General features: G+C 35.2%; 1 protein-coding gene across 2 annotated transcripts; it reads right to left on the reverse strand.

Moving 5' to 3' along the window:
* Positions 1-80: 80 nt before the first annotated feature.
* Positions 81-12,721, reverse strand: LOC139822445 (cytochrome b5-related protein-like). Of its 2 annotated transcripts, XM_071794155.1 has the most exons (8): positions 12,411-12,721; positions 11,527-11,603; positions 11,149-11,431; positions 6,072-6,322; positions 3,252-3,519; positions 2,734-3,025; positions 2,332-2,547; positions 81-1,617 (listed from the first exon to the last, which is right to left on the reverse strand). In XM_071794155.1, the coding sequence occupies exons 3-8, from the start codon at positions 11,189-11,191 to the stop codon at positions 1,341-1,343; spliced, it is 1,347 nt and encodes a 448-aa protein (XP_071650256.1). In that variant the 5' UTR covers positions 11,192-11,431; positions 11,527-11,603; positions 12,411-12,721; the 3' UTR covers positions 81-1,340. The 2 variants fall into 2 exon arrangements, with proteins under 2 accessions (XP_071650256.1, XP_071650257.1); XM_071794156.1 differs by lacking the exon at positions 11,149-11,431.
* Positions 12,722-13,868: the final 1,147 nt, after the last annotated feature.

The following is a 13,868-nucleotide window of genomic DNA, read 5'->3' on the forward strand; positions in this document are numbered from 1 at the left end:
ATTAAGAGTGAGAGTGGGGAGGCGGGGGTGCGTTTTTTTACCACCTCAAGCTGACGGTCGAGGGAGAGAAAGGGAGAGAGAGAAAGGGAGGGAGAAACTGGGAGAGTGAGAGTGGGTGAGAGCGAGAGAGAAATCGAGCGAGAGGGCGCGCGAGCGGATGATGAGAGGGCGAGAGCCAGCGCGACAGATATATTAATATTTACACACACGCATACACAGAAGACGAAAAGGGGGGGGGAGAAAATAGAGCAACAAATACAGAAACGTTTATGCTCTCGCGAGTTGCACAATAACACGTACCGAGCAAAAGTCGAGCTGGAAACAAGATCGTGGAAAGAGGAAAAAGATCACTTGCGAGTACATAGTAGAACAAGAGAGCGAGTTGCGATGAACGTTTGATCAGAAGCGCGTATCATTACACGTGTCATCCGAATGATATCGTATCCTATAAACTTAATTGTAATTTATAAAGAGAGACGAAGTATGTATTTATTAAAGTAAATAAGCAATAAATAAAGATAAGAACTAAATCGCTCCGTTTGCCGATCACCCACCCGTGAGACTCGACGATTCCAGGACAAGAATTCGTTGGACGTCACGTGTCGATCTTCGCCGTGAACGCAAAGAAATTATTCATTTGTTTAATTGTCAGCTTAATTTATTGTACAATATAATCCGCGTACGAAACAGTGGAAAATAATTTTTTCCTAACGCGAGCGTGAAATGGGCCGCTTTTCGCGCTTGTTTTGAGTGAGCAAAACGATCCATTTCGCAATGATGACGTAAGCGTTGAAACATGAAGCCATTTCTCAACTAGTGGAGAAATGAAATTGTAAAACAAGCGCGAAAAGCGGCCTGTTTCACGCTCTTGTTAGGAAAAATAGTATGAACAACACTCGTGGGAAGAGTGGTCGAGCCCAAATGAGTGTGATGGTCGCACGAGCTTGAAGCTCGTGCGACCAACTTTACACTCATTCAGAATCGACCACTTTTTCCACTAGTTGTACAACATACTATTGGCTTTCATGCATCAAGTACTTCTTAATGCATCAAGTACTTCGCGTAACGGTAATCTCACGAATTTTGTCTTTTCTTAAAATTATTTATCTACTTTATGTGTAGATACGATTTTAATTTAATTCGTAAAACTTATCTCAAATTACGCGCATAATTTAACGAGTTTCTACTTCAATCGTCTCATTTATATTTATTATTATTCGCCTGAGATATTTCGTCGCAAATTGACACGTAAAAATTTAGAAGTGCGTAGAAGCGCGTAAAAACTTAGTGCCTAGGAAGTCAATATTTATAATAGAGCACGTTTCGCCGAAGGCTGAGTTCTACCTGTGATTCTTCTTAGCATCAGTTCGCGTAAGCTGCCTGAATTGTCCTTTCATAAGCTCCCACTGCGTCCACTTGTCCGAGCTGATGCGGAATTCCTCGCACGTTTGCAGAAAAACAGGCACGCATAATTGCAAATAGTGATGGTCCACGGTGGGCAGCAGATGGTGTAATGAGTGTGAGCCGAAGTTGGTGAGCGCTAGGAAAGTCGAGTCGTCGATCACCTCGCGATCGCGCACGGCGTCCATCTCGAGCAGACCCCAGTCCAGATCATTCCTTGGAGACATTGCAATAATTAGAGGAATTTACTAAATTCTTCAGAAATATTTTACCATTAAAAAATTAAAATTGAGATTAAAATTGGAATTAATATCGAGTAGCTCGACGTTAAAAACAAAGTCAATTAATTAAAATCAAAATATCAAAAATTACATCGAGATTGAATTAACGTTAGATCTATGTTTGAAGTGAGTGTAGTTAAATCAATATTCTTTTTTTTCCTTTAATTAACTTATTTTATACTATTTTACTTTATTTAAATTATTTTTTAATAGAGAGAAAACAAAATAAATTTGATCGGTTAAGGTGATCCTAAAGCCGCGATCCTAGCCAGTTTTTTTCAGTTTTTTTCTTAGCACTAATCTTTTAATTGGCTTTATAGAAATGCAAAATTCTTGTCTAGAATTAAAGTACGCATCAAAATCTAGGTCATGGAGGTCGAATTTATATCAAAAACGAAAAAAAATTAATATTTTTTATTATACGTGACGACCACCACATATAAATTCGACCACCATGACCTAGATTTTGATGCGTACTTTAATTCTAGACAAGAATTTTGCATTTCTATAAAGCCAATTAAAAGATTAGTGCTAAGAAAAAAACCGAAAAAAACCGGCTAACATCACGGCTTTAGAATCACCTTAGAAAATGCTTTAATAATTTCAGGGAATAAAAGTTTCCTTAAAAAAAATGTAAGATATATGTAACCTGTAGGTATCGCCGTCGTGGAAAATATTAGGGTGATGATGAGCCGCACTGAAGCCAATTAGACCGAACAGGGCGCTACTAATTAGCACCATTATCAGCCACAACTTGAGAGCCACGAGAATCTTAGGTGCCATAAAACACATCGATAGGGGTAGCACGAGCGGCACGAGATCGCGAAACTCGAAGACCCCGTACACCTTGAATACCGCGTAATATCTAAAAGTAATTAAATCTTTCATCACGACAAATAGAATTGGAAATCCATTTGGCAAATTTTTCGATGTCGACAGACGCAAAAATTAAGAATCTAAAGTGAAGATACAAGCTATAAACCTTTCCCTTAATTTCAACGAAAGGGTGTGGAATGTTATTGTATATACGTTGAAATTAAGTTTTTATTACCGTTTCAAGCCTTCAGAAACGAACAGCAACATCCAGACGATGGGACTTATAATCCTGCTTATCATTCCCGCTAAGTAGGATTTATCCTTACGAGGCATCCACTGCAAAAATGGCTCTAACACGTAGATCTCGTAATCCCATATGGTGTTGGTATACATGTGGTGGCTCATCACGTGCGTGATGCGCCAATCTTTCGAGGATACCATGCTCAGATCGAAGTAATACATACGAAAATTGTCTCTCATGTGGGAGTAATTGTGTGCCGCGACGGTCGTCCATGTCAGAAAAACGCCTAGAATTATCGTCGAATAAACCAATCGATTAATACGTTTGCTCTTAATGATTGTAATTAATACAAAGATATATTAATTAATAAATATATTCGTAAATTTTATTTTTATCGTTCTATTGCGATTGTCGTCATTTTTATTATCTTTAATCTCAATTATTTATAACTTTAATTCTTTTTCTAATAAACTATTTATATCTTAATTATAAATAACTTCACGAATGCTCACTGGCTAGGACGGTAATGGCGTAAGAGTTGACGAGAGCGGCCGTGAGACTCAGCGCGAAAGTCGCAGTCGCCAAGGAATCGGTGATGAGATTCGTCGTCGTGGACGGTTTATGGAAATTGACGTTTTTCAAAGCCTCGGCCGCCCGTCTCTTGAATGTGCGATAGAAGCCGTCCGGGAGAAAGGTCAGGGGCACCGATCGCGGACACGTGGCTTCACGGACGTAGAATTTTGGCAGCAGTCGTTCGGCTTTGTCAGTAATGTGGTGACTCTAAGTGATAGAATTGACTGTTATAAAATTTAAAGTTGCCTCCGAATTTACCTACACGAAAATCGTAGCGACAAACCCGAAAATTTTTAAGGAAAACTAAAAAGAAATAGGGTAATATATGGGGCAAAATTTGTCAACCGGGCCACCGGCCTGCCCATAATTGTTTTCATCGCAAAAAAACTACCTTGCGCCTAGAGGTAGCTATGAGTAAGAGCTATCGAAAGCCGTGTGCAACTTTGCAGAATTCAATGTGGCGGTACCAAAATGGCGACCGAAACATCTGAAATCCATTAACAGCTTCAATGAAACTATTAGAAAACGAAGAAAATCGTGATTAAAACAGCTCTAAAATGACCTGTGTTAGAGTTAATAGTAGGTTGACCACAAATAAGTAGCTGGGTGATCGAAATTTGCGATGGTAATCCAATAATATGGTGCCCAGAAACTGCATTTACGCACCGCAAACTACTGACAATTGACCGGATCCACTTGAAAATGGTTGTGCGGGTGGTTCATGGACTGTATATGACAAATCCGATCTCAAAGAAGCAAAATCCAAAATGGCGATGATCGAAATCCAGGATGGTGATCCAATATGACGGCCGATCCACTCTGTATTGTAAATCATTGGAAATTCAGCAGATTCACTCAAAATTCGAATTATAAAACTGGATTCATAAAAATGGATTTGACACCTAGGGAAAAACCCTTTTCACAACACCTCCACGGAAAATTTGACTTTCCATGCCCGTAGAGAGGGGCGAAAGTGGTCAATTTCACGCCAGGGCGGCCATAGCGAGCGGAAAGTAACCACTTTCCTCCCTAGGAAAGAAAGTAGCAACTTACCTCCTTGTTTAGCGGGTGGAAAGTGAGCACTTTCCGCCCGCTATGGCCGCCCTGGCGTAAAATTGACCACTTTCGCCCCTCTCTAGGCATGGAGGTCGAACTTTCCGTAAAAATATTGTGAAAAATATCGTGTGCACCTCGGGTCAAAAGCTTTTTCAGACTTATGTGATTTGCTGCTCTCGTCTTCGGCTCGGGCGGCAAACTTCACACTCGTCTGAAAAACGCTACTTGAGTTTTGTTGAATTTCCAGTGATTTACAATACAGAGTGGATCGGCCGTCATATTGGATCACCATCCTAGATTTCGATCATCGCCATTTTGGATTTTGCTTCTTTGGGATCGGATTTGTCATATACAGTCCGTGAACCACCCGCACAACCATTTTCAAGTAGATCCGGTCAATTGTCAGTAGTTTGCGGTGCGTAAATGCAGTTTCTTGTCCACCATATTGGATTACCATCCCAAATTTCGATCACCCAGCTACTGATTCGTGGTCAACCTACTATTAACTCTAACACAGGTCATTTTAAAGCTGTTTTAATCACGATTTTCTTCGTTTTCTAATAATTTCATTGAAGCCATTCATGGATTTCAGATGTTTTGGTCGCCATTTTGGTACAGCCACATTGAATTCTGCAAAGTTGCACACGGCTTTCGATAGCTCTTACTCATAGCTACCTCTAGGCACAAGGTAGTTTTTTTGCGATAAAAACAATTATGGGCAGGCCGGTGGCCCGGTTGACAAATTTTGCCCCATATGTAAATAGTAAAGACACACATACTTCGTTATTTAATACATATACATATAAATATAAAGTTATGGAAAAATATTCATAAAAATGCTCACAAAAAATGATAATAATAATCTATATACAGGGTGTATAATTTTAAGTGATTCAGCTGAATATCTCTTAAAGTAAAAGAGATTGGAAAAATTGTTTCAGACAAAAGTTGTTTGGTTCGAAGGGGGATATAAGATGGTGTCATTGGTTTGACCATGGATGGTTGTTTAAAGCTCACGTGAACGACACTTTTAATTTCTTAAATGGAAACCCCTATTTTTCAATGCATATTCTTGTAGCTAATCTCGAGAGCTTTTCAAAACATTATAATAAAGTATTTTTTCGTTAAAAACTTTTAGAATTATAAGACTTGAAAAATATGTAATTTGCAACTCGCATCTGCATACTTTTTCTTAAAAGCAACCATGTCTTTTTTTTATACCAATTGATTCGTCTCATTATTCTGTGCATAAAAGTATTAAGGTAACATTACCGAAAAATTAATGTTTTACAAGATATTTTGTATTTTATGTCAAAATACTAGAACTTTCAAGCCTCATAATTCCAAAAGTTTTTAACGAAAAAATACTTTATTATAATGTTTTGAAAAGCTCTCGAGATTAGCTACAAGAATATGCATTGAAAAATAGGGATTTCCATTTAAGAAATTAAAGGTGTCATTCACGTGAGCTTTAAACGACCATCCATGGTCAAACCAATGACACCATCTCATGTCCCCCTTTGAACCAAACAACTTTTGTCTAAAACAATTTTTCCAATCTTTTTTACTTTAAAAGATATTCAGCTGAATCACTTAAAATGATACACCCTGTATAAAAGTACGGATTAAAAGATGATTGATGCTTCCAAGCAAAAAATTGACTGATAATAAATTGTTAATTCTAACTTTGATTTAATAAGTACCTCGAATAATTCGGTGATATCGGTCCCTTTCGTGAGCCGAATCCATTCAGCTCCACCTGGATGCGATTTCGCGAAGGTTTCCAAATCGTAAAGCTTATTTCCAATTCTCCACAATCCTTCCGCACCGTCGATTTTTCTCCTAGCCTCGAGAAAACCCGCCGCAGTTGCTGCCGTCATATTTCTCGCTGGCAGGTAAGCTAAGCCGGGTACCGTGCTAGTTTTCGACATGTTAAAAGTTTTCTTGACCTCGTCTAAATAAATAAGACACAAAAGTTTGATACTTCTGGTGAATGGTGGATTTATCACAATTAACTTTTACACGTAAGTAATAATACGTTGATTTACATCTATAATTTATGTCTAATTTTCTATAAACTTTTTCTTCAATTTTTTAATAATATTTTAATCTTTACTCTTTTTAAATTTTGGTTTTAATCAAAATCTTTAATTTCAATTTCGTGATTTTGTGGAGAAGAAACGGCCAATTACCAGTTATCGAGCGTTATTAAGGTGTTAAAAAGAAAATCTCATAATTTAAGCAATTTGTTTATTCTAAAGTGAGCTAACGTTTCGACCGTACTTGCAATTAGTCATCTTCAGATTATTTAAGAACAATACAAAAATAATAAAAATAATAATAAAATATTGAAGATTACATTAAAAGCGTTAAAATAAGTATATATATATATATATATATATATATATATATATATATATATATATATTAAGTTAAGATCGAAGTCAAACACGGTAAGTCAAAAAGTCAATGATTAAAATTAAAACTTAAATTTAAGTCGAAGGTTAAAAATTAAAACCTAATCGAAAATTTTTTTTTGAAAAGTCTAATAGTGAAATGGTAGAAATTCTTTGCAGATAATTCGAGCAGCCGCCATCCTCGTTAGAGAGCACCAATGTAAGTCCAAATGTAAAATATGTCCGGTGTTTAGCAAATAATAATGTAAATTTCTAACCAGACTTAGTGGTAACTATAAAGAGAGAAACTCTATGAATAGAATTCAAAAAGCATATAGAAGAGAAGTGGACAACTTTCATAAGTAGTCATTCGACGAAGTTTGATATTATAATTTCGTATTTTTGAATACGTGATGTTTATCAGTGTGAAGATGTACGGCTTCTTAGAGGGAGGTTTGTTCGGCGACTGGCATAATAATCTACAAATTAATGTTTATAATTAAAAGTGACAGAGAGTTCGCTCAGAACATCAAAATAAACCTCGTTCAATAATTCCGTGTCTTTTTAGAGCTGATTCCATTGTATTGATCCTTAATGTAAATAATTTCGGAAATTAATCTTTTTTTGGTAATTGCATTCATGACCTAATATGCGAGTTCTATCTCACAACCAGTCAAAAGAATGATTATATTGTGTAATATGTTTGGTGACCATTAAATACTTGGACGAGTCTATAATGTGATGTTATATACTTATGTTCCTTGAGTCTAATATGTAAGCTGTCGTTTAGTTTGGCTAACATAAGAGGCATCGCAATTCTTACAATCAATTTTGTAGATAACTGTTATTCATAAAGTGGGAGTTCTTATCTTTTTGGACTTTAATTATTCTGCTATAAGTTTATTCAGAATACGGTATCCTATAGAGATCTTAAGGTGAAATTTCATGGGCAGTGAAAAGCAGCAACAGATCGTACTGATTGGCTACAAAATAGAGAAGTTCTAGAAACTCGAGAACTTCTCTATTTTGTAGCCAATCAGTACGATCTGCTGCTGCTTTTCACTGCCCATGAAATTTCACCTTTAGACTTATCCCTAGACTTATCCACTAGACGATGACTTCAGAGGCAGATTTTAAATAAGGGAGAACGATAAAATCCTTTTTTTGTTCTGACACATCAACGTCGTTCCTTCTGTCTCTGTCGTCACTCGAAGATTGTATTTCGTTAGATTGAATTTTTTAATCTTAGTTAGATTAATATGTCTTTTTGCCTTAGGGAGGCTTTCTGATAGAATCTTTCTGATAAAAGCTACTAAAAAGTTTGTGACTTTTATTGTAACATTAATTTTTAATTTCTTGTATAAGTAATCTTATTACTCACAATCTTATTACTTTCAATCAAAAAATCCTTTTACTGCTCTTATGAATCAGTAAAAATTCCGTTAAATTAGTTACAGATTGATTTTATTCTGCTAAATTATAGCTACAGAGATTTCATCGATAACACACTGGTCGTCATATCAGATGCGGATTAGGTTTCTCGAATCGTTTCCTGTAGATTTTTAGCCGCTAAATCCGAGTCTGTCAGTAAAATTTTTCTAACATATTTTTCTGTCACAAAAAAAACGTGTTTTTTGTCACTTTTGACAAAGTATAAATGATGAACCCGATGTGTTAGAAAATTTCAAAAAATGCTTATAAAATGAAGGTTAGACAATATACTTTAGACTAAGCAAACCCATAATTAATATCTGTAATTATTTATCGCAGGCTAAAACGTTTCTTTGTGGTGGTCATGCCCCGCCGTTGATTGAGAGGAATCAGAAATAAATACTTTAAGGTGCTCTACATTCAGAATTTTTATTCAATTCAAGTTTATTTTTTAAATTTAAGAGCGTTAAATTTCAGAAATTTTTTAAATCTAATTTTGAAAAAAGTTATTTGCGAGGTTATTTACATGTTTTTTTCTTAAGGGGAAATTGTTATAAAGTCGCTATTTTTTGTTTAAAGGCGAAAAAAGGGGAACCTGTAAACATGTTTTGATGTTTTGTCACCATTTTTTTGTTATTTGGACCGATCCACATGAGGACACATTTTTCATCTTTTCATCTTTTATTAAACCGTTCAAACACAGATATTTTGACAGACGTTTTAAAAACATTCATTATCGCTTCTAAATGTTGCCACAGTTTCTTGATTAAAGAAACCCATTATTTCCGTCTAATTTCAGTTTCAAATAAGGTATGGCGAAACATGTCTTACGGATGCCTCGTTTTAGGCGAAAAGTAGCGATCCGACTTTCTATTTAAAAATAGTGTAAAAACTGGTCAGTCACGTATGTATATTAACAAAATGTAAATGATGAAATTTCCTTTTTTTTGCTATTGCTTCGGACAGGCTCTTTGTATTTATAAAATGATTTATGTGACTGGTTTTGATAGTATTTAAATTATATAATATTATACCTTTTTATCCTCAAACTTGCTGTGCGCAGCCACTGTTTAATATCATAGCTGTTTAATATCATTAAACTGCTATGATATTCTTCACTGTTTTACAGTGAATATAATAACTCCAAATCTTAATATAGATCACGTATCGTTTACGTTATGTTTACACGAACCTTTTTCATTTAGACAATGTAACTAACGTAAATTATTATAAATTGAATATTGATTGATTAATTAATTTGATTTCTTTAAATAGTATTTTTGCAAACAATCCTACAAAAATAAAAAGTAGTTTTAAATTAGATTAGATTAGATGCATATCAATTTTAAATTTATTTATTAACTGCAATGTACAGTGACATAAAAGTTGCATGATATTAATATAAGAAATATTATTATTTACATTAGACGTTCATTTCATCGACTACAATTAGCAAGTAATCATCGTGACGATTCGACCATTGTTTTGGTCCGATTGATCGTCAAGACGTTAATAATAATCTTTGATATTTATATATTTAAGCATCTCATTTTTTAAATAATTTAAATTAAATTAAATTATTAAAATTTCGATAAATATTACCTCAGCCAGGGTTCAAACCTGTCCAGGTAGCAAGCACATGTCATTTTGACGTCAAAACTAGTCATGTTTGTACAAATGACGTCAAATGACCAAAAAGCGACTATGTCTTTAAAAATGACATTATACTGACGTCATTCCATAACGTCATTATGACGTAATATTTTGATTCTGCTTCCTGCCCAGCCCGCAAGTAGCAAATAAAGTGACATCAGAAGACGACATAGGCTGCGGTCCACTTGACGCTACAAATGCTTCAAAGCATTCCTCTTCTCTTTTCTTTCAATGAAGAAAGAAGGAGAAGGACGCTCCAAAGAATTTGTAGCGTCAAGTGGACCGCAGTCATAATGACGTCTATTTTTAGTCATTTTTGGTCTATGACAAATTTGGTCGGCGACTAATAATGGACGTTTATAAAACGTCATTTCTTAGACCATCTAAAGACGTCATTTTAAAGACGTCTTAAAGTCGTCCAAATAAGGTCTTTTTGTAATATAACTATTTTTACTTCTTAATATTGTATAATAAAGTAATAATAAAATAAAAACCACAAAATTAACTACAATATGTTTGTTTCGCAACTTTATGATTGAAGCGGTTAATTACCACCTGACAACGTGTGTAATCTGATCATAAAAAGCATCTTTTGATGTTTCGTCGAAATACCGACTTTTGGTATTTTACTCTATACATTGGAAGGAAAAATATAAACTCTGAACTAGTGCAGTCAGTTCAACGATAGAAAATAGACCCAATGTGAACGCATGACCGGTTCGCGGCGAGATTCAGCTCGCAGTTCGGCTCGATAATCTGAACGCGGTTTTATGTTCAAAGCCCGAAATGCGAGCAATCCTAGGATTGACTAATCAATTCTGCCGAACGGCTAAAAGCGTCTTGGTCAAAGTTTTGTAGTAATTTGCTGATATGTGTATAGACAGTACACAAATAAGCGGGGAAGGGGCTCCGCCGCAGGCTCCCTAGCGAACTCGCATAAAAAACTAATCTAACTCCCAGGCTATTTCTAGAAACATTTTGGATGTTAATCTTGAATTTCCAAAGGGCATTTTTAAAAACATTTTATGCTATCTGGTACATATACTGATACAGAGGGTGCCATGTAAATAATACGCGGACCAGTGTTCGTGGGCAGGTAGAGCGAGTAAAACTGAATCGAAAAGTCTTTTACGTTTTATAAGTTTCTCAATAATTAATGAGAAATTAATTAATCAAGAGACACGGTAGTGTCTCGCGCCAAGTGTTTTATGGCGGTGTTTTATGCCTTAAGTCTTTGTCTTATGTAATGCACAATGCTGTACAGTATTCTAAAAAGTATGTCAAATCTTTTAACACTCACCAAATGGCCCGAAAGACGTGGAACAAGACGTTGTGTGTAACATGGATAATATGCGAGGAAACCAAACTGTTCCTGTCGCCGCGACAAGCAACGGTGAAAGGACAATTTACAAAGTTTGTTATAGGTTAAGCCAACGGCGGGTTTGTACATAAGTAAGAGTAAGCTAAACCAAGGTACTTCGTAAACCAATAGCATGATTCGATGACGTCATCTTCGTAAACATATATTATAATTTATTGAGGATTTCGATATATGCGTGATGCAAGAACTCTGTGTCTCTTTACTAAAAAGTTATTAACAAAAAAGTTTATCAAATTAAACACTTAATATTCATAACAAAAATAATTTGTTAAAGCAGAGAATAGTTGGTATACTTACTGTTTGAAATGGTATGACTTTTCAGCCAACCGATGCTAGTTCGCGTAAAGAATCCGAATCCCGGTTTTAAGAATGTTCTGAAAATGTGTACTAATTAAAATGAAAACGTAAATAGCTTCAAACTAAAAATATTTATTTTACACTGAAGATTTCTTTGTAAATTACGCAGAGCAGCAGGATGAAACGTCAGCCGAATCGGATTGTAGACAAAATTGTGTAAATATCCTTAATTAATGTTATTTGATAAAAAGAATAATAAACAAACCGCAGGTTTAGTCGCAATAGGCACAATACATTTTAAGCGAGTGTGATCGCTTGATATTAAAAGCAAACATATAGTATAACGAAATATCTGAGTAATATATCACACACGGAAATCTAGAATATGAGTTAGCCAAATAATAAACTCTATTGATTAGTAATCGTAAAGTAGAGAACGCAACGAGAATCGAAGGATTTAAGAACTAATTATCAACGCGAAATCGTGAATGTTCTAGTAAATAACACTAAAAGAAAGATTATCACTTGTCAAAATAAACGCAAAGAATCGGAATATCTAATTAATTCACATATCTATTTTTGGTACGCTGCAAGTCAGAAGGACAAATATTATAATTAAAGATATGTGATGAACGCAAAAGATATATAAAAAGATATTCGACACGTGCCGTTCACACGAATACATCGAGATCTATAACGTAAATGCACGCCATTAACACGGAAACACCGCGTGGGCTTTTTCACGACCGAATAATATAATCCGCACTATTAAAAGTAATTCGTATAGCAGCCGTAGGACCGACTTATCCGAAGCTCGTCGGAAAGCATTAATGAAGCGTGAGACACGCTTATCCGAATATTCGATCGGAAATAAACAGATGTACTTAGCATTGATGCAAACAGCTAATTCGCCGCATTCGCCGGGCAGACAATCTGGAATGTGGCCTCGCAATCCTCGCAAGGGCAAGCGTCGTCTCGTCCTTAGCTGTGAATACGTCGTACTGCTTCCTTAGCTTTATCTCCTCGGGAATGTAATTCGTCCTTTTCTTATCTTCTGTATATAACGCACGCACGCACGGTGTAACGTTTGCGTACAACCGTTCCGAAATATATCCCTTATACACCGGGAATACAAGATTATGCGGACCGAGGAATTCAGCGATTCCCGAAACCCGAAACGATGCTTTCGCTACCGAATATTGCGACGATCTGCCTCGCGCGCTTTCTTCGCCGCAAGCACGGACCGGAATCAACAAAACACGATCGGCCTAACTTTCCTCCCCGCGCTCCCCTGGCCTTTGTCGCTACCCGAGCGCTGTTGCTAACTTCTTCTATCTTGCTCTATCTTACAACTATCTAAACACTTACTGGAAAATATACATACCTATAATTTTATATTTTAAAAAGTATAAATACAAAGTATTCTCTGCTTTAACAATGTCAAAAGTATAAATTGTTGTTTTTCATTATGGTACGGTTCCACATGGGTTTGCAACTTTCCACGCGTCCCACGTACATGCGGAACGAGGTTTATAAGGAAAGTAATTTGCTAATATGTGTTATAGACAGTACACATGTAGGCGGGTGGGAATGGACCTCGGTTTGCGTGAAAAGTTGTAAACCCCAATATACATATAATTAGTTTATATATATTATACATAGTTTAATTTATATAGTGCATAATATAATACGGAATGTTTCAGAAATAAATTGTCAAATTTGAGAAGCATATTCTACTAACAGTAAAAAAAAACTTGGCGCTGCTAGACTTTGAAATTTAAACATTAAAATTTAAACATTAGTACTAAGATTTTTGATTGAATAAAAAACAATAAACATAATTTAGGGAAGAATGCGACAGGAGTAAAAAAGCAGCGCCAAGTTTTTTTACAAGAAAAATTTATTTATTTTGTTTTAATTAAATATTTTTATTTTGTACTGTTACTTCTTTAATTCTTTGTAATTAAAATAATTCCTTGTAATATTAAAAATTTGTTAAAGAGAATCTATTATCACCTGGGTTTAGAATAGGAAGATCCTTGAATAGGAATACGAAGATACCACTTGGGTTTTATTTCTTTAAAGTAGTTGCATAACAATTATCTTTCAAAGCACTATACATATTCTCTTTACAATTGGCGCAATTTAATTTAAAGATTTCACTTTTTTTTTTAAATACATGTCACTTGAGTTAAGTTAGGTAATATATGTACTACTTGGATTTTAATTTTTTTTTAAATAAAGATACTACCCACCCACTTTTGGGTTTTTTCGAGGTACAAAGATATTACGTACCATTTGGGTTTTATTAATATTTTTTAATTTAAAATTAATGATACTAC

Source organism: Temnothorax longispinosus, chromosome 11 (genome assembly GCF_030848805.1).
Source record: "Temnothorax longispinosus isolate EJ_2023e chromosome 11, Tlon_JGU_v1, whole genome shotgun sequence".
NCBI lineage: Eukaryota > Metazoa > Arthropoda > Insecta > Hymenoptera > Formicidae > Temnothorax > Temnothorax longispinosus.

What these genes read in the sequence shown, in the direction of transcription:
- LOC139822445 (XM_071794155.1), bottom strand. Translation starts at nt 11,191, where the DNA reads ATGTTACACACAACGTCTTGTTCCACGTCTTTCGGGCCATTTG. An exon ending in CACGTCTTTCGGGCCATTTG is followed by an intron (nt 6,323 to 11,148) that starts GTGAGTGTTAAA and finishes TTATTTATTTAG; the next exon opens with ACGAGGTCAAGAAAACTTTT. An exon ending in CGCCATTACCGTCCTAGCCA is followed by an intron (nt 3,026 to 3,251) that starts GTGAGCATTCGT and finishes CGATAATTCTAG; the next exon opens with GCGTTTTTCTGACATGGACG.